The sequence below is a fragment of the Ctenopharyngodon idella genome, chromosome 3 (assembly GCF_019924925.1).
Source record: "Ctenopharyngodon idella isolate HZGC_01 chromosome 3, HZGC01, whole genome shotgun sequence".
Lineage (NCBI taxonomy): Eukaryota > Metazoa > Chordata > Actinopteri > Cypriniformes > Xenocyprididae > Ctenopharyngodon > Ctenopharyngodon idella.
This window is the reverse complement of record NC_067222.1, coordinates 27,102,001-27,128,094: the sequence shown is the minus strand read 5'-3', so window position 1 is coordinate 27,128,094 and position 26,094 is coordinate 27,102,001. Positions and strand designations below refer to the sequence as shown.

Below are 26,094 nucleotides of genomic sequence, written 5' to 3'. Positions count from 1 at the left end.
ACTCGTATTGAAATGATAATGGAGCACATGCCGTTGTAACGGGGGCTCCGCTCTCAACCCCACAGGGAGTTGAAGGAGAATACCACGGTCGATAGTTCTGCACCACAAAACAAAACAAAAAAACGGTTTCTGCTCTCCTGGTGATATGTATAAATGCTGCCTCCACATTATGGCATTGTTAACAAGACGCCACATCCTAGGCAAAGGAGCCATTAAAGAAAACAGTGCCTGTTATTAAGTCAATGACTGAGAGAAGCACGCTGGGGGTGATAAAATGATCATATTAATACCTTGAACTCTCACTTTCACTAAATGGGGCAAGTATATTGCTTTGTAAACATTTCCACATCAATAGTACGGTGCCACAACAAAAGATAAACCCCAGGTTGAACAAGGAGATAAAGCGACTGTTTCACAAGATTAAATAGAAAGTGATGCCAGCTTGGCAGCCAGGCCGTGTGTTGCATGGATTATTTATAATGGGCGGGAAAAAAAATGCAAATCATACAATTACAGGCCGTAAAGCTAAGTATTAAAATAAGAGAGCAGAATTAAGGCCTTTAGCTCATGTGATGAAAATAAATTTATATCTAACATTTGCATTTTGGCAAAAAAAATAAATAAAAAAAATCAGACCCAGAAGACTATACTGTAATGATAATAATAATATCATTTTTTATTTATAACTTTTGTTTGTGTTCTGCATGAGCTTTTTATCTCTGTTTTTAGTCTGCGTACTTAAAGCACAGTAGCTTCACATCTGCTTTGAATATTGTTTTTTTAATCTACACAGGCAGCTTTTCTAATGTATGACATGGAGGAAATTACCTCATAAAGAGTCATGAAATTTCTCCTACATGGAATTGTTGTGTTGTTTGTAGATCTCTGTGTTGTAAAGAAGGCCTCCATAATCCATTTACTTCAATTTGTAAACACACAAATGACACCGTGCACCAGCGCAGATGTTATGAACCCTGTATTTATGCAACAGAAATCTTCTAATACCTTGTATATCTAATCTTATTCAAATTAGGAAGCATGTCTGCACCTTGGTTTTGTAGTGAAAAAGCATAAAATGGAAAGAAGCATTCGACAAATGCATTATTTTTGCATAAGTAGTGCATAAATAGGCTTTTTTGTTGTTGTTTTTTTGCTCATTTAACTAGTTTAAATTGTTTTTATTAAGTAGAAATTTAATACCAAATGTACATTGTCTTATACTACATACTCGATAATGGATTTTTTTATTATTTATATGTTAAATGTACATTGAACAATATTTGTGCTTTGTCCTTGCTAGGTTTACTTTGCACGTATTGTGCTTGAGTTTATTCCAAAGGATAGAAGTCTGTGGCTAATCCGCTGGTTTGTACATACTGTCGGCTTTGATAGGGGAAAAAATGAAGATGCCGTGTGGGTGTGCAAGATTAGGCTTATCTTCAATTGCATTGTATATAGGGATATCCGCGGTGACATTGACAGAATGGGACACTTCTCCCTTTAAAACAAGCCAAAGGAATTTGCAGGTTGAAACAGTGGAGGCGATCAGGAGTGGCGGAGGCACCCATGCTGCAGTTTGTTTGTGGTGGCGTGCTTATGCATGATAGCCCCAGCTCAGGACAACAGTGGGATGAATAAAACACTTGGATTGTTCACATTCATTGTCCCGCTGCGGTTGCTCTTTGTCCTGAAGATACCTTTGCTTAGCTCTCCACATCAGGTTCTTACCACCCTGCTGCAGCAGCTCTGTCCTTCAGGATGTTTGAGATGCCAAAGCATCTAATGGCCCCTGTCAAGATGCAAAAACAACCACTTTTGAGATGGGGATGCACACGCCACAACAAATCAAACTCATTTTGTTGTGTAAATTGCACTTTTCTGTCTCCTGTGTTGACATATGGTGAACGTGATTTCACCAAGTACAACATGTTCCTCAATCGACATCTTTGTTGATCCTGGAACAACAATCCAGTCAACCAAACAGATTTGAGGGACAAGTTTACAGTTTATGTCAGGTTTTGGGTTACAACCAGGGTTAGGTGCTTCTACATCAGTGTTATTCACTTATCATTTCCCTCTGATTTTAGGGAAGGCTTAGGTTTTGGGGTTTGGATAGAGTTAGGACTAAATTCAGACAGAAGTGTTGTTCCAGGAGCATGTCTTACTTGGCAAAATCACAGTGAACGTTGACATATTTTCTATTGCTGAGAGGCAAAAATTTACACCAATGATATATCAGTACCACATTGTTTTTGTTTTTTGTTGTGTGTGTTAGTATCAGTCAGTATGTGATATTTAGTTATACACACCCTATTTTTAGATTAACTTTGCTATCATCTAACACTCACTGAAACTTGATCTTTAAAAACAGTTATGATTTCATAACACTGTTACATGAAATCTTTTGCAAACATCAATATCCATTTTCATACATAACATGATAATGTTGTGATGCCTAAATTCACTTGAAATGGTTGATTGACTATAGCTTTTAGTGCTGTATAAAATATACATAATTTTTAATATTGGCCATAACCATTAATTGTTAATTAAAACTATTAAAAATGCTGTATCACTAAAAAAAAAAAAAAAAAAAAAGTATCCAAATAATTGGAAATCATAATAAAGCTGAAATGATGAGAAACTTCTAATTTCCATTTAAGTACTAAAATTACTAAAACTGAAATAAAAGTAAAGTTATATAGAAATATTAAAAAAAAAAGCTAATAAAAATGACAAACACATACAAATTACTTAAGCCTTAAACTAAAATTAAATATAAAAATAAAAGATAAAACAAAATACTATAATAGCATATAAATAATACTAAAATAACTCAACATGAAGATACTAAATATCACCACATCTTTTCTTTTGTTTTTTTGTTTTTAAAATAGTTTTTAGTTAGGTCACATTCATTAACCATGACTTTATACTCGCTAGTTTGCTGCATTAGCAGCCAGTCTGTTTGGTCTGTTTTCCTGGAAGAAAAAGACTGTAAAATTTAAATATGTATATATGTTGATGTACTGTATATAACGTGTTTTTAGGAATACACTAGGATAAAGATGGCTTCAAAGCTTATATTCATGGATTAAGAGTCATGAAACTCCAGCATACCTCACATAATAGTAAACAAGACCGTAATGAAAGTGTTTTACTACAGTCAGTCTCCATAAAAGCACAGAGGTCAACGCAACAGCCCCTGCGTCAATCATTACAGATATTTTTCCTCTGTGGCCGAGTTGACTTCTCACTCTACCTCCAGCTTGCGTGATTGATGTGGGGTGAGGTTAGCAGAAAAAGAGTGCACTGTGTTCTTTGACCGACAGTGGGCCGCTGTCCTCTTTCTATCTCTCCCTCGCATACCCCCCTCCTCTCTTTCTTTCAGGAAAGGCCTGCTTCAGGACTACCACAATTTTTCAGCTCCAGCCCCGAGCACCTCTGCCCCCAGACTTAGCCCAGCTGCTGCGGTCCACAGACACACTAATTGGCCCTGATTTAGTCGGCTGTGCTTTAAGTGCACTCTGCTGTGTGTGCTGCGTGGGGCTGCCATGTCAGTCCACTCTTTTCCCACTGGCTCTTTAGGCCATTACCTAAATGAAGTGCTGCCACTGGAAGTTGGTGAGCACATGCTAACGGTGAGATATTGATTTGTGGGTTATTTCAAGTGATGATATCTCTGTCTTCAATCCAGAAAGAAGAAAAAACATCACCAGAGAGCTGTTTTTTATCATACGCTTGGATGATTTACAACCTTATTATACATTTAGTGATAATATGGTTTGTTTTCATAAGGTTCACTTAAGGGTTACACTCTGTAAGTAAAGGAAATAAGCCATGAATATTCATGAATAGTCTAGTCAATTTTATTAGTATAGTGCTTTTCACAATACACAATGCTTCAAAGCAGCTTTACAGAAAATCAAGATGTTAATGTTTATAATATTTTAATATCTTTGTCTTATTACTGTAGTCACATTTAGCAGATTAGAGCTGGGCAATAAAATTGTTTACATTTTCCAATTATATAAACAATCAAGCAGTTGAGATTTGCTATGTAAAGTAGTATATGTATCGTTTTACATTAGTATGCTGTATGTATGTATAAAGATGAGATTTGCTGTAGAATATATATATATATATATAGGTCTCATTTATAGATTTTCATGTGAGTATACTGTATTTATGCAGGTAAAGTTGAGATTTGCTGTAGAATATGTATATGTCTCTTTCTGTGATGCACGAACGTGCTGAACTGAAGCCAAGTTGTTTACGGCATCATGTTTCGGAGATGCCAAGGCCTAAATCAATTTAACTTCACAGCTAGCGGGGCACGGATGGAAATATGGACATTCGTGCGGCTACGCCCTGCCAGTCCTCAGAATTAAAACCATTAATCCACACACAGGTGATTATTTTAGCACGCTAACACAGCAGATTCAGCAGGGAACGAGGTGTTCTCTTAAAGAAAACCAACAGTGCTGAAACAAATACGTTTTCCCCTCCCAAATCCTGTTAGGAGACTCAACGGAAACAGTTCTGCTTAAAATCATTAGCATCTCAAGTTTCTCAAATTGAATACACATCAGATGCACGCTTTCTCAAAGTGCACTCTGAAACTCATGTGGTCCGGCGTATAGTCCGTCATCCAGTCCAGAGCCGTTCAGAGTGGCGAAATGACTTGGGTTTGCAGAGCACATTATTGTGTATTTGACAGTTCTTGACAGTTCAATTTTAGCCCTGTGTTCGACTGACATTATTCTATCAGGGCCCTCCATAATCTGAGGCTGTAATACGCCGGATGCGGCAAATGCTTATTTCCAAGACCTCTGCGGCAGGGGCCGGCCTGCGCCATCACTCATATCTCAATTACCTAATCTAATGCATCTCAGTGGGCTGCTGCCCGAGCTTCATTTACTGTAAGTGCTAGAAGCTCCTCTGCAATTGTTATGTGCGCCAGCACCAACCTGCGCCGTCTAGGGGAGAGTGAGCTCAATCGGAGAGGGGCAGGGAAACACACCAGAAGAAGGGAGGGGGGAGACGGAGGTGGAGAGAAAGCGAGAAAGACTCAGGGAGATAAAACAAGTTGGTGGGGGGGGGGGACAAAGAGAGAACAGCAAGCAGGGCTCTGTAAGAGGGTGTCATGCATCGGCGGGCGGAGAGGAAGAGCGCTGTAGAATAGACGAGTATTAGCAGATACGTGCATGCTGTGATGGGAGGAAGAAGCAGAGCTCCTCTCCAAAAGCGTTCGCCTCCTCATTTTTGTGAGGTTGTGGCTCGGTTCCAAAACGTAGTGAGCTGCCTGCCTCTTACATAGGTAGCTGACTACTAAGGCAGCATACTGTCCTGGAACTTTATAGCTGACTAATTTGGAACGCACTGTACATCAAATGTTGTGCTCAACACTGACGCATTTAAGCAATATTAATTCCAATAGAGTTTAATATTTGCATGTTGCTAAGCTAAATGTGTGATACTCGAACCGAACCATAAAAAACCCTTCTCACAAATATTGGGTATTTACTTATAGATGTATTCATAATTACTGAGCTAGTCATAATGCATTCTTAGAATGTCTTAGAATTAGGCTAAAATGAGATATCTTTGAAGGTAGCATACTTAGGCCCTGTTTACACTAGTGCATTTTTGTTTTAAAACGGCGTTTTAAAATGAAAACGATCCTCGTCTACACTGGCGTTTCCTAGGGCTGGGCGGTATATCGAGTTTGTACGATATACCGATATATTTTTAATATAGGATACGGAATGAGGCGATACCGTTTATATCGATATACAGTAGTTTTACACGAGCGCATCTGAAAAACAGCGGTGGACGTCGCAGAGTGCTGCTGCGGGGGAAATGCATAATACAATTTGGCTTAAACATGAGACATGCTTAATATTAAGGGCTTTAAAAATAACTCGTAAGATTAAGATATAGTTAACACGTAGGCCTATCATTTAAAGCGGCTTGCCCCGTCAGATGCTCTGACAGATTCATGTGCTGACAGATATTTGCGCTGTTTAATGCTTTTGTGATGTGGTGTTTTCCTAAGCGCGTAACTTACATTTCACAGGTATATTCTCCATCTGTAAATGTTAGAAAGTCATACAAATATTTCCATTTTGCTGTCAGGAGTGGATGAGTCTTCTGCTAGCGAATCTCATTCTCCTCTAAACTTCATAGACTTCCGTGAACGAGCACCTGCCGCGCGCATTCGCGCCAAACAGACGGAGCTCAATAGAATGGGATCACCATAATTCTGACTAAAATATACATTTTGATAAAATGTTTGTTGTTGAACAATAAATGTGCCATATGTAGAATTTTAAACCTACAAGTAAGTGTATTTTTATGATAGCAGTAACATATACAATATATAAATATATAGCTAATTAGTCTGTGCTTTTTTTTTTTAGGTCTAGTGAATTTAACTTCTGCTTTAAAAAGCATTATTTTTATTTTTAGATTGTAATGTTACAATGTTACAGTTTTTTTTTTTTTCTAAATCCAAATAGAAAAATTTAGAAAATACAGAGATATATACCGTATATCGCCATTTAGCCAAAAAATACAGAGATATGACTTTTTGGCCATATCACCCAGCCCTAGCGTTTCCACAGCGTTTCAGAAACGATCTCCGTCTATACTACACGACTGAAAACGCATGTCACATGACCGTTCATGCACACTGGGCATGTGCGTACAAGTGTAAACAGTTGCCTCTTGCGCATGTAGGCAGCTGCAGTATTAATAAAAATGCAGAGTTTAACTGCACAATGGCTGCTAAAAATGACAACAAAGCCAGCAAATATTGCAGTTCAGTCTCCATGTTATTGTTTACACGGTCGTCAAGGATACACAGAGCGAACGTGGGCAGCCACGCCATCGTTTTCAAAAGTCTCCGTTTTGGTCTGTTTATACTGAAACGCAACCCCGGCGTTTTCACACTAAAACGGGTTCTGCAGCGTTTTCGAAAGTCTCCGTTTTCAAGGTTCGAAAACGCTGGCGTAGTGTAAACGACAGGCATAACCATAGCAAAAGTTATGCGTTTTAAAACGAAAACGCACTAGTGTAAACGGGGCCTTAATACATACATATTTACATACGTTACCATTCAAAATCCTTCAGAAATCATTCTGATATGCTGATTTGCTGCTCAAGAAATATTTCTTATTATCAATGTTGAAAATAGTTGTGCTGCTCAATATTGTTGTGAAAAGTGTGATTTTAGAAAATTCAAAGGATCAGCATTTATTTGAAGTAAAATGATAAAAGTAACTTTGGTTTAATTTGTCCTTGCTAGATAAAAGTATTTATTTAATTAAAAATAAATAAATAAACTGACCCCACATTTTTGAACCTTTTGGGTTAGATTTTGTTAGAAACCTCTTAAAATGCCTTTTTTTTTGTGCATAGATGGAAATTTTGTTACAGACAAACACAATCTGGGATTTAAAATCTTGCTGAAAAAAAGGTTAAGATTTTGAACACTTTACATTTTTTTTAACATTTAAACATTTTAGTAAAAAAAAAAATATATATATATATATATATTTTTTTTTTTTTTTTTGCAAAATAAACATGGCATATTATTTAAGATTATGTAAAGCGGAGGCATAATAAGTATAAAGAAATTCTGAAATGCATGCTAGTTTTTAAATTCAGTTTTTCACTCAAATTGTTATGCACTCATTACTGTACAATGTGTATAATTAGAAGCTAGTGTTTTGAGACTTTTGGCTTGTGAAAACAAATGGCCTAAGTGTCTGCTTGGTTTTTCTAGAGTGTGAACAATGGATGAGAACAGCAGGAATCTGCAGATATTTCACCCAAACTAGCCTCTCCGGCAAGACCACAGGCAAAGGAGCCTCTTCCCCTCCCCGATCCTTTCATGGCAGCTGGAGAGGGATTCATCCACAGCCTGATTTACTGTAGTGTGGATGAGATTCACATACTAAGCCGGCTTTTAAATCATTTTTAAAACTGTCAAGTGAAATGCTTTCCAGTAACACTGGTGAGCTAATATATTAGCGTTGCCTTGGAAACGCAGGGAAAGAAATTGTTTGATGTATCCTCAGAGGGTTTAAACGAGGGTAGGATGGCGGCGCGGCGAAAGTTGCTTGCCGCTTGTTTTCGCATTCTGTTCCAGTTAATTGTCTTGGATGGCTAGTAATTAATCAATGCGTTTTTGTCAGGTCGCCGCGCACGCTCTAGAGATCTGTCAATAAGTCACGTCAGACTCATCAGATATATCAGTGACACACTAGAATCACCACAACAATTAAAACTGCAATTAGTGCAGGCTATGCGGTCCCACGGCGGCACACAGTGTGTGTGTGTGCGTGTATGCAGATCATCAGCAAGTTTAAGCGCAGAGGTTTGCACTGAGAACTCCACCGCTAATATGTTTTGTCATTGAGGCAAGTGTGGGTGATAGAGTGGCCATGTTTATGTCTGTGTTCCCCCGTGACAGAGTGCGGTTCCCACTTCTCTGTCTGTCTATTACACAGTGCAAAGGTTGGCCTGTCAGCTCTGTCTGTCACCCCCACTCTGCATCAGGAAAACGTGCCAAGGGCCAAGTCTCACACACACACACATGCATACTCGCACATCCCTCCCATTTGCCCGGTGACCTGTGCTTTTCCTGGTGTGTGTTACAGAGCCTGTGCAGTGCTGGGATCAGCTGACACAAAGCTCCTAAAGCCACGGCTTTCCTGCTCAACCACCGCAGAGCAAATCCGCTGATCTACCTGAGCTCTTATGATGCACCGTTCCTGCCTGTAAAAGCTGTAAGTTCACCCAAAAAAAATGAAAATTCGTCATCATTTACTCAGCGTTATGACATTTCAAACCTTATGACTTTAATTCGTCTGTGGAATGCAGAAGGAGATGTTCTGAAGAATGTACTGGTCGTTCTTTTTACAATTAATGGGGTTCGGAGGTTTCAAGCCTTCATAAAAGTATTATAAAAAGGTCTTTTGAGGCACACAAGAGTTTTGCGTGAGAAAAACATCCACTTTAGATATCTTTGGTGGTTGTGATGATTCGTGTGAGAAGTACTGATGCTGAAATTTGATTTGAGTTGAATCTTTTAAATTAATAATTTATTTTGATTCACTGCTCTGAATGATTTTATTCATGAATCAGGTGGCTCGAGTTCAACTTAATGACTAGTCAGCAAATAGTGACTTGAATTTTGGTTCAAACTCACTCAAGGCTATTGAAGGAATGCAGAAGACTTAAGTAAATTGAAATATAGTATGCGATTAAATTGATGATTTGAGTTCAGTCTTTTCAATGAATCATTTGGTTTGATTCATACAACTGGTCTTAATGATTTATTTACGAATCAGACTTGATCTGGTTGCTTGAGTTCAGCTTAATGACTCAGTAATATTATCAGTGAATAATGCCTTGAATTCCTCACACAAGGCTATTATATGTATTCATAAAACTTGAACATAGGGTAATATAGTGTGTGAACGAATCATTTGTCTAAGATAAATCTTTTAAAAGAACCACTTGATTCACACAACCAGTCTGAACGATTCATTCATGAATCGCTAGTTCGCTAAAATCGCTGTCTTATCTGGTTGCTTGATTTCAACTCAATGACATAGTGAGATTATCAGTGAATAATGATTTGAATTTTGGTTCGTTTTTCACACAAGACTATATAGACCTTGGTCAGTTGTGTCATATTTAATTTTTGACCATAATGATAATGAGGGAGTGAGTACAGTGTGTTCAATGGATTGTACTGTACAGTAGTTTAACAACATAGCAGTTGTTCAGTTGACAAAACATCTTTTCAAAACAAATTCAGTAAAAAAAAAAAAACTCCAGTTTTGAAAGTGAGTTTTGAAAATTATGTGATGTTGTGCCATTGTTAAAACTGTAAGTCTATCCCTCACAGCCTTGTTTTCATCTGTGAAAATGGTTTCTGCCCCAACTAAGACGTAATGTAGCATGTGAACTACTATTATGATACATTCAAGATGCTTTTGCATCATTTTTGAAGCAGTGCATTCTTCAGAATATCCTTTTGTATTCAAAGAAAGAAAGTCATACAGGTTTGGAACAACATGATGGAGAGTAATTAATGACAAAATGTTCATTTTTTAAGGGTGGACTATCCTTGGTAACACTTTAATTTGATGGTCCACTTTAGATTTTCTACTAACTATAAATAACTTTGCATCTACATGTCAACTTATTCTAATAAGCCTAACCAAAACGCCTAACCCTAACCTAATAGTAACACTGTCTACAGTCTACTAATACTCTAATGAGAGTTAGTTGACATGTACTGTAGATGCAGAGTTACTTATAGTTAGTAGAATGTCAAATGTGGAACCTCAAAATAAAGCATAACTCTATCCTTTTAACAAGACAGGACTACATTTCCCAGCCCAGCAGTCTATTTTTTTTTAGGGGAGATAGGAGGGGGTTATGATCCTGGGCTCAACTCAGATAGGAGAAAATACCTGATATGAGGAGACAAAGAGCCACATATATTGACTTTAGAGAGCGAGAGAGAAGGCGGCAACACTGCTTTTGTGTTTGGTAAAGCAGATGGCCCTGGGGGCTTTGCGGGGAGCCACAAATGGGCCCGGCAGTTTATGACACTTCACAGGAACCATCGGATGTGTGATAGGAGATGCTGATGTGTGGAAGCCCTCGATAACCCCAGTGTAAACCCTTGGGCTTCCACCAGTCATACCTTTAATTTACAGTGATAACTTTTCACTGCACCTCTCAACCTCACATTCCCACAGTGCTGTGTTAACAATACACAGCTATCGTGGCACACGGGGGAAACGGCGAAAACGCATGTGCGGCCTGTTTAACCGATGACATATGCGCTCAAAGTTGCGCAGGCGCACCGAGCGGACGTGCCAGGTGCATGGATGATGCTGAAATACGACCTTTTAACTTTGAGCGTCTGGCGTTTGCGGTGAAAACAGTGATGAAAATAATTTGATAGAACTGTTTACGTAAAGTAATTTGGGCCATTTGACGCCATAACAGATGGGCCATATTTAGAGACGTTGCATCCTCTCTGCTAAAATTAATAGCAGAACTTTTACAGCAGCTGACACTAATGTTTTTATGCTGGCTTTTGGAGTATTTTATGTCGCTAGTCGAAACTAATAGCTTGGGTTACTACACAGTGTAAACATTTATAATGGCAATTTTAAAACATCTGGCAATAATGGGATGTATCTTGTTAGACGGCGAGGCTTGTCAACACAGTGAACGTAATTATGACAGATGCCAGTTCTCAAACTCACTCATGAAGACACATGTGAGCGCACACACGTGATGCCAACCCTCCATTCTGCGCTCGCACAGAAAATCACTGGGCTGCCTAACAAGCCATTGAATTAATTGTTTGTAACTTGTGTAAATATTTTCAAACTGTGCAAAAGCATGAAATTGGCCAATATAGGGAAAATGAAACACAATTAATCCACAGCTCCCATAATACAGATAAGGACAGATAAATCTTGCACATGAAACGCTGTGCGATTAATTTGTGCTGGTTTAAAGGCTTTATGTTTTAACTGAAACAGAATTTGTATATACAGGAATGGTTTACTAGTCATCTAGTCGACTAGCTTATTCAAATTTTTGTTTTGGCTTGAATATTTTTAGCTTTTAAGAGACAAATAAAGAGACACATTTTTACAGAAATAATGTATTGTTCTGATTTAGTCTGTTATTTATATTTTTTATTTACTCATAAATGGGAAATATATATATAAACAGTTATGTACACATGTTTGGCCTTTTTTAATGTCTTGCATGATCAATATTGCATTTTTAAAAAATACACCTTATATTACCTTTTAAAAATACGCCTGATAACCACTACGTTCTGTTGTTATGCTCCATCCGGCTGTGAACTTATGATGGCCTCCTAAAATTTATGGGGTCCAGGATAAAATGTTTAAGATGGGCCGTCTCTCCCCCGTGCTCAACATTCCCCATTGCGACTACCCCTAAGAAACGCGTCTGATCATAAATCATGTCAACCACACTAGTCTTTGTAGTAGAAAATATGTGCATCTCTTACCTTCTGTTTGAGTTGTTCATGTCATACCTGATAATGTCTCATCCTGTTTAGGTCATTACTGACATGCATCCAACAGCACGTGCTTTAATAGTCATGATTAAAGAAACCGATTGGAGATGGAGCTCGTTCGCCGGCCTTCCCGGAGGGCTGTGAGTTCGTTTCTGGCAGAGACATCTGTGTGTCCTGGCCTGCTCCTGCAGCTCTCTGTGTGTGTCCATCTGTGTGTGATTAGTTCTGCTCTTAGTGTACCTGTGCGCTCGCTCCAGAAATCATTAGGTCTGGTCATACCTATCGTAGCTACGCTTCACAACATCTGTCATGACACAGTCATCAGAGACCCTGCAACATCTGCCAGAGTCTTAGCCTTTGTTTCCACACACACACACACACACACACACACACACACACACACACACACACACACACACTCTGTTTCTTGTTCTCCTTGTTACCACTGTTAATGTCATTTACCCCCACCCCCCTACTTTTTTTTCTTCACACAAACCAGAAATAGGACAGCTCTTTGATCAAACAGTATTAATGTCCTACCCCCTTACTTGCCATTGATCCACAGATAATATACGGTTCCTGCTATCTCAAAGAATGTTATAGCTCGCCTGAAAGCTGAGGATGATTTCAGTCCAGTGGTCTTAAAAGAAAGGGAAGAGATGGAGGCTTTTTTATAATATACATGAGGTCCAAAAATGTAAAATCTGGGATTTATTGTTTATTTAACCCTTGTGCTGTAACACTAATGGTGTTCCCTGTCAAAAATGACCGGCCTGCAAAACATTCAATCTTTTTGTCAGCTTGTTTTCTTTCAATTAGGACAGGTTTTGTATTTATTTTTGGAACTGAACAAAGTCACCCTTGTGGTGTTCCCGGTCAAAAATGACCGGCCTGCAGAAAAATAACTTATAAGTCACTCGTTACTCTATTTTATTACCAAATATTGGATTCAATCTTTTTGTCAACAGATCAGTGAGGCCTACGATCAATCAGTTTCAAAAATAAATACAAAACCTGTTCTTATTTAAAGAAAACAAGTTGACAAAAAGATTGAATCCAATATTTGGTGATAAAATAGCGTAACAAGTGATTTATAAGCTATTTTTGTAGGCCGGTCATTTTTGACCGGGAACACCACAAGGGTTACAATGTGGAAAAAAACCCACAAAAAATTATCAAAAAATGTTTGGGAAGTTGTTAGACTCTGGGTGAGTAAAGTAAATAAACCTGTAAATAAACATAACTCAAATTGTTTTGTTAATAATATAACTGATATAATATATATTGCATTTTTTCAATAGTTATATTATTACTGATTATTACTATTGTATTATATAAATATATATATATATAGAGAGAGAGTTATGATTATAAAAGTATAGTTGTACTGAAAAAAGTATTGTATATTTAGTATATTTAAAATTATATTATAACAAGTTAAAATATAGAAATATATTTTATAATATATATTTAATATATTTTATAATATATACATAGTCACTTGGTCATTATCACAAACTGGGTGATCTGATCTTGTATCATCATAAAGTGCTTTATTTTGCAATAATGACCTCATGACTGGACATTATCTCTGTTACTATAGAGCTTCTTAGGAAATAAATAGATAAATGGACATGGAATATTGATCTTGAGTTGAAATTATTTCATTATGTGAGAAGAAAGAGACAGCGCAGTGCTGACATGAAACTAGCACAGTTATGTAGGAAATCAGTTGCCAGCAACAAAAATCCATTATACAGTTTAACCGACTTTATATAAAATGATACATTTATATAAAATATTTAACTGCGGAGAGCTGCGTATGACCAGTCAGAATGAAGTATTCCAAAGAGCAGTGTAATAAATAAATAAATTCATAATATACATTAGGCTAACTTCATATGGTACAGTGCAGACAGTAATGCTAACAGTAAATGACATGATTCCAAGGTTAAACATGACGCGTGATTAATGTTCTTACTGCATGTTCCTTTCACCCAGAATGGGAGGAGGGCAGGGAGACAGAGAGAGAAAGAGACAGGGGGAGAAATAGAAGACTGTGAGGAGGGGGTGGGCTGGATGGAGGAGAGAAAGACGAGCAAGGCAAGGAGATGAGCTTTCTCCAGCCAGTGCGTGGCTGCCTGACAGCCTGGTTCAGTGCCACCTTGCCACTTTGTTTCAGCTGTGTAAATAATGGCTGTAATTAAAATCACCTGTACCTGACAAGCATCAGAGTGTCTGCAGGAGATGCGCTGGCCTGATGAGCACTTTGTGTTCATGCTGCTGTCGCATTCATGGCTGTGACGACTGACATATTGCATGTGCGACTACAAAACTTCATGTACTGCATGGGAGATTAAGGCCGAACTGGGTTTGCACGCACACACAAGTGTGCACTTGCAGATCGTCACATGCATACAGAGTGCAATGCCTGCATAGGGCTGACCTGTTTGTTCAAAACAGTTCCTCAAATCTGGTCCTGGAGGGTCACTGTCCTGCAGAGTTTAGTTCCAACCCTAATCAAACACAACTGAAGAGTTTGCAAAGAGACAAAGAGTTACTAGAAAATTGCAGGTTTAGGTGAGTTTGATCAGGATTTGAGCTAAACTCTGCAGGACAGTGGCCCTCTATGGCAGAATTTGAGGAATGCTGTTGTACATCTTTATTTTCAGTTTTAGGATAAAGAATAGGAAACTAATAAACAGAAACGTGTCTGAAGTTAGCTATATGACATCTAAATTATTAAGAAAAAAATAGTTTTTACTAAGCAGTTTTGATTGCTCTTTGGTTTATTGCATTGGATTCTTGTAATGATTATTTAAATGATTCATACTAATTATTATAGACAAAAATACACCAAATCGTCTCACAAACAGCTGGAAATTTAAGTGACTACATTTACATGTGCACCAATATTGCAATTTTTTTTCTGATAACCAGAGTAAGGACTTAATTGCAGTAAGATGTTTTATTGACAAAAGCAAACCTCTTTACTCCCGTTTACATGCAATTTTCATTATTCTAATTATTCGCTAGGAAGTGTGGTTATTTTTACCACCATTATACAAATGATGAATTCAGATATGTTACAGGCCACTGTTTTAATCTACTTACATCAACTGCAAAGCACATTTGACGTATTGGAAGGTTATTCAGCGCCTTGATGAACATCGCAATGCTGATGTAACTGGGTTTGCCTACGCTGCATTACTTTCTTTGTGCTGTCTCTGGATGAAGATAGGGAGCAGAGACTGCGAAGTAAGTTGTTTTGACAGAGTGTAGCGATTCGGAGTAGAGGGAACCAGGGTTGCAAAGAGGCGGAAAGTTTCCGGTAAATTTCCGGAAACTTTCCATGGGAACTTGACCTGGGGAATTTTGGAAATATTCCAATTTGGAAACTTAACAGGAATTTACGGGAATTTATGGGAATTAATTGAAAATTTTGGGAAATTTATATAAATGTATAATATTTATATAAAATGTATCATATACAAACATAAAAATAAACATTTTGTTTGGTCATAACATGAAATTTCTTTTTCCGCATTCAATTAATTCTAATTTAGTAAATATGTAAAATAAATATTTTTATTGCAGCAATTGTTATGTGTTATTTATTTCAGTGTCACATGATCCTTCAGAAATCATTCTAATATGCTGAGTTGATACTCAGTTGTTGTCAATGTTGGAAACAGTTGTGCTGTTTAATATTCTTTTTTCTTTTTTTTTGAACCTGTAATACTTTTTTCAGGATTCATTGATGAATAAAAATTTAAAAAGAACAGCATTTATTCAAAATAGATTTTTTTTTCTAACAATATCACTTTAATATCACTTTTTATCAATTTCACACATCCTTGCTGAATAAAAGTATTAATTTCTTTCTTTCAAAAAAAAGAAAAAATTACTGGAAAAATTACAATACCAGTCATACTTTGACCGGTATTGTATATTGTTACAAAAGATTTCTATTTTAAATAAATGCTGTTCTTTAAATTTTTATTCATCAAAGAATCCTGAAAAAAAGTATCGCAAAAAATATTAAGCAGCACAACTGTTTCCAACATTGATAATTGAGTATCAAATTAGCATATTAGGATAACTTCTGAAGGATCATGTGACACTGGAGTAATGATGCTGAAAATTCAGCTTTGCATCACAGAAATAAATTACATTTTAATGTTTATTAAAATAGAAAACCATTATTTTAAATTGTGGTTGTATTTCACAATATCACTGTTTTTTCTGTATTTTTGATCAAATGTGTATGTTATGGACTGGGGGAATGCACTGTGCATGCAGGGGGTGTGGCCTCAATAGCCCTGCAGTAAGTAGTGTGCTGTGTGAATGTCAAGGTAAAAATTCAACTGAAAATGCATTAAATATGGATGTTTTAACCAAAATTATGCTGCAAGATGTTTTTTCAACTATATTTAAGTACCCTGTTATAGGCTAACCTGCAATTTTGCAAATTCCCTGTTTATTCCTATTATTTCCTGTTAATTCCCATATATTCCCATTAATTCCCATGGAAAGTTTCCAGCTTTGAAAATTCCCGGAATTTTGCAACCCTAGAGGGAACACACTCGATATATTGAACTAAAGATGTTTTCATTTCAGATATTTGGTCATTTGATGTATGCGCATGGATACTTGTATGCACTGCTAATGCTATGAACAAAACAATCAGAAAAATTTGGGCATTTTAAGCATAAAAACATAAGCTACAGTCCTCCTAATAACATTATTAGCCATTTGCAGTTTTGTGCTACTGTTTCCCTCCAATTTATGTCTCATTGTGATCACAGACCGATGACTCAGACTCCATCCCAGACTGAAGCTAGCGTGTGTTAGCCGCAAGCTACTTCGCCTTCAACACCCACAGAAACACAATTTCCCTCCGCACAAAGTCACGCCACATCACAAACAAATCGTTGATCCAGGGCTGATCTACAATTGATGAAACATGATGAAGAAATTAAAAAGCCAAGTATCTGACGCTTTCAAAGGCAACACGAGCCGTCTGTGCGAGATCTCTTAATAGAATTACCCGCACACTGCTAAAGCATAGCGGCGACGCTAACTTGTAATTAAGATTTCTGAGGCTCGCTTAGATAACCCTAGAGTCGGCCTGCTGCTGTGGCATTCTCTTTGTTGTATGTTACTTTTAGCTCATTTATAATTGACTGTTAAACTTTTGTGCTAAATATATTTAGCACAGACACACTAGGCTGATTTTGCAGATTTCGCAAGAATGCAGCCACATAGTTTTTAAACTTCTGAGATGGGCACAAATGGCCTCTTGTTGTGAATCCATTTTGAGAAAATAGTTCTTTAATTCTCCTCTACGTCTTGTCTCTACGGTGACAAATCTATTTCACCCTTAATGAGACCCCTTAGAAATTGACAAAATGGAGAAAGTAGGAGAAAAGCGAGGCTGCTGAAAAGATAGTTAAGGAGTGATTCACGTCCCGATCCGCGCTCAGCCCGAGGAGCTGTGTTTATTCCATATGAACCTGCCTTCCCGAGTCCCAAAGGATAACATCTATTAAGTGAGCCTGACAGTTTCCAGGCTGTCTCCATATGGCCGAGACCCTGCTGCTGAGTGCCTTTGCCTGCCACGCGTTCCCTTTTCACCCACATGACATCCACCACATATAATTACAGCACATGGGAGCCCAAGCGTGCGTGTGTGTGTTGTAGGAGGAAGTGGTACAACTTCTCAGCACAAGGAGGGTTTTGGGTGGTGACCCTGACTCTCTGATTAGAAAATTAGCCCAAAACATGGCACACTAACGACCTAGGCTTATTAGCGACAGTGCCAATGTTTAGTGGGCGTGCTGGGCTGAGTTGTGAGTGGCGAGGAGGGCCGACAGTCTCTAGAGGAGCAGAGAGGGATACATTCTGTGTGGTGAGAGAGAGAGAGACGCATCCAACACAGTTCAAACCCCTCCAAGTTCAACCCTACTAGAACATGAGATTTGTGACATGGAATGGAAAGCAGATTTGTTCCAGTGGAGCGGTGGGGGGAAGGCGATGAATTTGTGATCTGGAAATGTATATGAGCTCCTCATCTGAAGCGGCGGCCAGCCCTGGAACATGCTGGCCGAGACTGATGTGTATCAGAGGAAAGCTGGCAGGAAGAGAACAGCTGCAGGGGGACGCGGCTTTGAATGCATACATGCCATCTGATTCTACCAACCTTTTGCTCTTATTTCTTTCTCGCTGTTGTAGTTTCAATCTATATTCATTTAGGCGGGGTCATCCATGAAGCTTCAAACACTATGCGTGTCATGAGTTTTTAGTCTTGGTTCAATTTATTTTATATTTTTAAGAAATATTCTATGAACAAATAAATATATATACACCCACACACAGATTTTTTTTAAAATATTTTTCTTTTTAATGTTTTTATATTTAAAAAATGAAATAAGTATGTATTATATCAAAAGCAGCACATGTTTTTCCGCTTTATATTGAGTGGGTTGAGTATGGGGGTTAGGGTTAGAAAAAGTCAAAAATACAGACCGCGATAGCAAGTTGGTACTGAAATTTTAAAAATATGATCCTTTGAGCACTGCTGAGCGGATTTGTAAACACCTCTGATTGGCCTTTATGTTCAGGCGCTCATCAGATATTTCTGTGATTGGCTACAATGATCAACGCACAGGGCGTTTGAAAGCACACGGAAGTGTTTGAATTTAAAAAGCATTTTGAAAGCGGGAGCGTTTGAAAGCAGGCGTCTGTCAGAGGACCGGTCATTGATATCTATTTACAACATGTTTTTGAGGTGTTGATCATTGTAGCCAATCACAGACATATCTGTTGAGCACGTGAACACAAAGTGCCAATCAGAATCTGCTCAACAGCGCTCAAAGCATCATATTTTTAAAATTTGAGTACCGACTTGGTATCTCGGTCAGTACTTTTGACAACACTAGTCTATACCGTGAGGCAAGTGCCCGTGAAGCGGATCATTTGCATTTATGCTCCTTTATGTGTGCCGCTACTCTTTTATGTGTGACTGCTATACCAAACCACCTTTTTACCAAAGGCTTTCAAATAATATAGGAGAATGAAAATCCACTGTCATTGTATAAAGAAAGCTTACAAGTGATTGTGTGCACAAATGTCATATCATTTGGTTATTATGAAATGATGGCCCAGGAGGCAATGTACCAACCAGCGTGCTGGTCATTATCTGCGGTTGTCTAGGTAGTACTTCTCATCCGAAATTCTGAGTAGCATCAGGGTGCAGGCACAGATCCATTTTTACTGCCTCTTCATACCGTGCACACTATGTTCTCAGAGAGGCTGGCAATATGCAAGCCAAAAGAGTTTATATTTTCTCTCTGAGTTCAACAGGGAAAAGGAACTGGGTTATGATTGCATGGCTTTGTGTTCAAAATACGCCCACTTCAGGCTCTCATGCAAGCCAGCTATTGAGATCTTATTATTGCATCTCACTGACTATAAAAACATCATCCAATACCATTAGACCGAAGCAAAGACTAAGTCTGTCAGTGAAACCATGCCTCAAATTGGTATTCTCAACTCACAAAATGGTTGCCTGTGGTTATAAGCTGTGTGTGGTTGGGTAGATGTGTGTGCCAAAGCATTCGCAGTCTAAAACAAAAGGCCGAACTCGTCTGAGAGCCAGCAAGGAAAATTGTATGTGTGGACTCTAAAAAAGGTAAACATAACATTTACAGTAGAGTCTTCTCAGAGAGTTCACCATACTTTTAAAGGTTTCCACAAGACCAGATCTGATGAAACTGACCTGTTTAACAGTACATGACTGATCTGAAATCAGAATAATCATTTTGGGTCATCCAATAAGAAATTAAGCCAAACAATTTTAAGAAGACTCTTTACAGTAGGGGATACCAGAGACAGTTGTAACTTTGAGTGAGATGTAACACCAGTGTAACCACTTTGAAATTTGCATCAGTTCAGCAGGTTCTCTAGTTTTATTTTATGAACTTTATTATTATATAAATCTTTGACCTAAATGTAAATAAAAACTACAAATATCATGTCTGAGCGTACGGCCGAGGGTTGTAACACTAGTTTTAACAAAATGGGAAAGTGTATAAGCAGAAATTGATGTGTAAAACTTGTTTGAAAGTTTGAGAAGTTGCACAAAAAAAGTGCTACAGCCATCCCAGTTCTCATATCAGCTTCACCTTTGAGTGATAGTCATGTGCTTAATTGTGTACAGAGGCCCTATTTGATCTGGATTTATGTAGCAGGAACACATCCGGAATTGCAGAATAATGGTTTTACGCATGGAGACCCTTGGCGGTGGCCTCGATGGTGGCATCCATTCAGCGGCCCGGCTGTTTCTTTTGTGATCCTACAGAGATTTCTTCTGTTATTGGTATCGACTTGACAGGATTTGTGTCCATCACAGGAACCCACTTAATCCAGATCAGCCTTTAATACTAATTAAACTGCTTGGGGACACACTCCAGGCGCCTGGTAACTTACAACCAGTGCATATATGCCCATTACCATTCTCTCTAGAACCACTTGACCTGAAAATAAAACGGCGGCCCTTTTTATTTGCTGCCCATTACGTGTAAAGGGCTTCCTTTGTTTGCCTCTTAAAAGACCCAGAGCTGCCACTGTCATCACAGTAATGTCTGATTTCCCATCAGGTGACGATTTAGCTTATTAAGGTTGCACAGATGGAGATGCTTCTGGAGGAGGATTACTAAAAGAGTTTGTCGACACACTGTTCAGAGGACCGCAGAGATGTTTGCCTTGTGACAAATGGCAAGTGCAGCCCCACTATGCAGGAAGTGCTATTGGCGAGTGCTTTAAGATGTTTAATTAAAGACGCTGTGTGACAGGAGGGAGACCTGCGCGGGGTCCAGGGACTACGCGGCTAATCCTCTTCCTGCGCACACTATCCCCTTGCGAGTGTGATTGATGAACTGATTCCTCTTTACATCTTCATTTGCATGGTGTGCTAACGCCGGCATAGGGCTAAGCGGCGGCAGACGAGTGCTCCTGTGCTAATGCCGACTAATATGATAATGGGAAACAAGGCAAGGTTAGCCGCCACTCGGCTCATCCGCCGTCTAGCCCATTAACTCTGGGCTTCGGTGCACCTCTTTGTTCACAAAACGAGGCGTCCCCCAGGCAACGTTAATCTGTTAACGAAGGGTTGTTTGATTTCGTCAAGGACGTTTAAGTTGGTTTTTGTGAAGGGCTTAAAAAATTAAAACTTAAAATTGGCACTATTCTGTGCCATTTTGTGGCATAAACAGTGAAAGTAGTGTGTTCACATGGAAAATTGCAAAAAGAAAAAGTGCACTTCAAATGCCCAGTTGCACTTATTTAACCAAAAGAAAGAAGTGTGGAATGTTGGACACTACATGAACTCATTTGTCACAGTTTTCCGTACGTAACAGAGGGGAGGGGGCTGTCAGAATTCGATATTTGATGCCAAAATAATGTTAAATACCTACCAAAGACGGTACATAGCGCAAAGTATAAGTGCATGGTGTATAGCATGTCATTTGGGGAAAAATGGTTATTTTTTTGGACTAAAATTGGGTGTTATTCATAGTAAAATGTGCTAAATGTATGAATATGCCATGACAAATGTTTACTAAATTTGAAGGATACTTTAGTCAAAATGTGTACAAATGAAGAGTGCCCACAGAGCTACAATGCTATCTCAGCTTCCTTTCACCTTTGAACCTTCAGCGGAAAACTTTTCTCTGGTGGGACGGTCATATTTTCACGACGTCTGCCGGGTCCCTTTTTCTTTTGAGTTTTTGCATGTTTAAAAGGTAGCCTCCTGCTGGGAAATGGGTTACTTTCAAAATAGTTCACACCCATGCGCTACAAAACCTCTTGCATTATTAATTTGTTTACTCTGAGAGAGGGAGTGCGATTTGATGTCTGGTTATCACGCACTCACCAAATGGCGAACTCCCCCAGAAGTGTTGGGTAACGCTCACTGTGTGCGAACGCCGTATTGTTTGATACGAAAACATAGTGCGAAGCTCAATGGGAAGGAAGAGCCGCTGAGATAATGAACGGTCGAGGGGTCCTGCCCCGCTCTATAGCCGTATGTCACTGCGGGTCTGTTGGGGAATGGTTTGCCCTCTAAGCTGAGAGCGTGTCCAGCTGAAGTGGCACTCCATGGACCTGGACAGAAGCCAGCTGACTGTCTGGAGTAAAGGGGCAGCACGTCAATCCTTAAACACCCTTACTCGCATGCGTACTCACACACACAAGGAGCGCCTGTGGCGAGAATCCTGCATTGAGCGAGAGGAGAAAACAAATGTGAAGGTTGATCGAACGTCCAATCTATAGGAAAGAAAGGGCAGACCCAGCAGGGGCTCAAGAAGGCCTTGCCTCAGCCATTTTCTCTTTTTTCCAAGAGTTGGCCCAGGATTTCGCTGTGCAAGTCAGTGTGTTTGAAAGAGCAAGGACAGTGGATCTTGATCCTGTTTACCTCTCAGTCTGGCCCAACCAAAATCCACAGCATTGATGGATGGCAAGGGGTCAGTACTCACTTTCAGTGAGTTGCACGTCCTTAAATGAACCAAACCATAAACAGACTTTACCATCCAAGCACCAGATACTTGATTAAATAAACATTATGATTCTTGTTTACTGCAAGAAATCAAGCATACACAGTGTGATTTTTATTTTTTTTTAGCCTGTGTGATTCTTTCCCATCAGAAGTGAGGAGCCGAGCTTCTTATACAAGTTCCCGATTATTTTTAAACATGTTGAGAAAATTCGGCTTGAATTTGTAAAGTTTATGCAGTCCTGCTTATATGTGAAACAACCACATATGCTCACCCAGCTTCATTTTTGTAGTACTATTTTGTTTATTTTTTTACAAAATAACTAAATTTGTTAAACAGTGTAGGGCCCGAGCACCGATGGTGTGAGGACCCTATTGTAATTGCTTGGTCAATTCTTCTTCTCCAAAATGAATCACATTTTTGAGGGCCTAAACATGCTCAAACTCATGAAACTTTGCACACACGTCAGAAGTGGTGAACATTTACGTCTGATATGGGTTTCAGAATTAGGTGTGGCAAAATGGCTCGATAGCGCCACCTTCAATTTCAATTAAGCGCCCTTCGCGAATGAAATTCCGTAAACACATAACAGCCCAATACCTACAAAAAAAAGTCCCTGGGAGCAAAATCTGAAAACCCAACAAGGAGTGAGATATTTTGAATTTTCTCTGCAAAATTTTGATTAACTCCTCATTAACTCCTCAAGAACATCATATTTGGTCAGTCTAATCATAAGGCTTTAGCGATGTCAGATTGCGAAGATCTTGAGTTTTCGTTGAACGGCGTGTCCGTGGCGGACTGACAAAGTCTGATGTTTCGCCATGAAACAGGAAGCTGTTGTACAATTTCCAATCTGCCCCAAACTTCACATGTTTGAGAAGAGTCCTGCCCTGAAGACATCTACATGACAATATTCAGTCATAGTAACAGCACCACCCACTAGCAACAGGAAGTGACATGTTTAACACTGTGATGCACTACTAGCAACATACTAAAATATGCAATTGAGTACTAAACATGCTAGAAATACTTAGCTGAGTGCTAAAGCATGCTATTATCGTCATGAAACAGGAAGTTGTTGTAACTCAAGCATACATATCCAATGTCCAGTCTGCCTCGAACTTCACGTTTGATAAGTTCCCTGGACTGAAGACATCTAAAAAATAAAAAAAAATTATAAAAAATATGTATATTTTTTGCATTCTCTTGCAAAAGTTTCATGATCCCCCTAGAAACTTTGTGTTCGCTGGCAAAACCTTTGCATTCCCTCGCAAAAATGTTTGTGTTCCCTGTAAAACATTGTATTCCCTCACAGAAAAAAACTCAAAAAGTTTGCAAATGAGCGCAAAACATTAATGAGAAGACACAAAAGCATTATAATTATATTATAATTTTCCTCCCATTTCAATTTTTTCCCATCACCATATCCCTTTAGGGGCTCCATACTTCATAGTTTAAAACCGATGTTTAAAAAAGAGGGATTCAAAAAGATTAGTGTTTATTTCACCATCAGAGATACAAGCATACAATACAAATCCATCAGCTGCACATTCACAGACAGACAACAGCGACAGCTTTCACATCTTCTCACAATCTATATCACAGCTCTAAATTAAATTTAGTTTACATGCTCGCCAAATGGCCCGAATCGCTAACATTTCAGAGGGTCGCACATTAGTTATGAACAGAGAGAGAGATAGAGAGAGAGAGAAATTTTGGAGCTTAGCTTTCGCTTGCATTAGTTCCCTCCTCCTTCTCCACCCCTCCTTTCCCTCCCACTCACATACTCACACACTCACTCTCTCCCTCTCGCTACACACAGCGGTGAACACACACCCTCATCTATAATTGATGCTTGCTTTAGGCAGATGCTGCAGGGATTGGGACTAAGGCAGCTGCTTAGTTTATGGAGGAAAAAGGGAGCAAGATGGTGGAACAGGTATTTTTTCCCTGTTATTCTGCTTACCAAGCGCATTACTGCATTTTTTTCTCCTCCTGCCCGTCTTCCTTTTGTGCTGTGGCTGCACAGTAGAACGAGTGGCTTGTGTATGACAGTGTTCGAGAGTGTGTGTGTGTGTGTGTGTGTGTGTGTGTGCGAGAGAGAGAGAGTGTGCGCTTTGAAGAAAGAGGGAGCCCCCTTCAGCAACTCTTTTTCAGGCTGCCTTATCAGCAGCTGTTTTGCTTTCCGTCTCTCTTTTCACACATTTCGCCGTCTCTTTCTTTTTCATTTCTCTCCAATCCATCTCTAAGCTCTGTTTCGTGTTGGTCTAGGTGGCTAAACTCACAAATTTGGCAGCCACGATCATTTAAATGAGCCGGATTCTGTCATCCAGCCTGAGAGAGTGAGTGAGGCAGGCGAGAGTTAGACTCGCCGCACTTCAAACGGTTTATTTGGCTTCGTAATAGTCAAACACTACCGCTCAGAACTTTGACACATACCGCTTTAGTGCTACTATGCTCCACCTGGTTTTCCATCATTTTTAAAGGCATTAGCATGCGGTTGAACTCATCGGGACTGTCTATTCATGTACATGCGAAATTTAGAGCGACTTCTCGCCTACGAGCGCGAGGGAGGAGTAGTCTCGTTGTGTGCGAAATTATATTCGCAAAGTGTCGTAAAAAGCCCTTTACCAAAACAAAGCCACTTTTTTTATAGCTGTGTATGTTTAAGTGTTTGCCTGGAAGCCGAGCACAGTGAAGTGATGAATCCAGCGCGCTGCCACGTAAAACATATTTCAGTCCTCCAAATGTGGTTCTCATTAGGGTGGAGGCCAAAGCGTTTAGCTAAGCCTGACTGTCTGCCATCGCATTTTTTCTCCCAGTGTTTGCCAACAGCTATTTTACGAGGGCCTCCAAAAAATCTCAGCGACGGCACGACTATAATGACCGCAAATGTGGAGCTTCCAGCAGACTTGCACCGACAGGGGCTTCCCGCACCGCGGAGACACCTCTGTCTATTCGCTAACTTTCCTTCCACCCTCCCCTTAACGTCTTTGACACTTGTGCATAAAGAGTTTAGCACTCCTGATCAAATGATAGTCTAATTATGGCGTGGTGTGCCCGCTCTTGAATATCAATGTGCTATGCGAAGTGCTGATGGTGTTAATGGGAAACAGCGTGATGTGTGTAACATCTGCTTAAGGAACAGCAGGGATTTTTTTTACAAGGTCCCGTTTACAGAGTAGCAAGTTGCGGCTTCCCTCCTGGCTCTTCTCGGCTCGTTCGACTTGCCAAGAATGAAAATCCTGTCATTATTTACAAGTTGTTCCAAAGCTGTGTGACTGACTTCTGGGGAATCCAAAAGGTGAATTTTTCTTGAAAGGTGAACATCCTGACCGCTCTTTTCAGTATTTACATTTACACATTTGGCAGATACTTTTATCCAAAGTGACTTGCATTGCATTCAAGGTATACATTTTTGTTCATACATTTCTTGGGAATCAAACC

At 39.1% G+C, this 26,094-nt stretch overlaps 1 protein-coding gene across 9 annotated transcripts in view; it reads left to right on the top strand.

Moving 5' to 3' along the window:
• rbfox1 (RNA binding fox-1 homolog 1) overlaps nt 1-26,094 on the top strand; it is a 285,471-nt gene that overhangs the window by 204,369 nt on the left and 55,008 nt on the right. Inside the window, exon 1 of one of the 9 annotated variants that reach the window (XM_051886616.1) lies at nt 24,422-24,586. The exons of the other annotated variants lie outside the window; for them this stretch is intronic. Within the exon in view, the coding sequence (XP_051742576.1) occupies nt 24,554-24,586 (33 nt within the window). The 5' untranslated portion in view covers nt 24,422-24,553. Of the gene's footprint in view, nt 1-24,421; nt 24,587-26,094 lie in introns of those variants that run through there. 9 annotated transcript variants of the gene reach the window in all.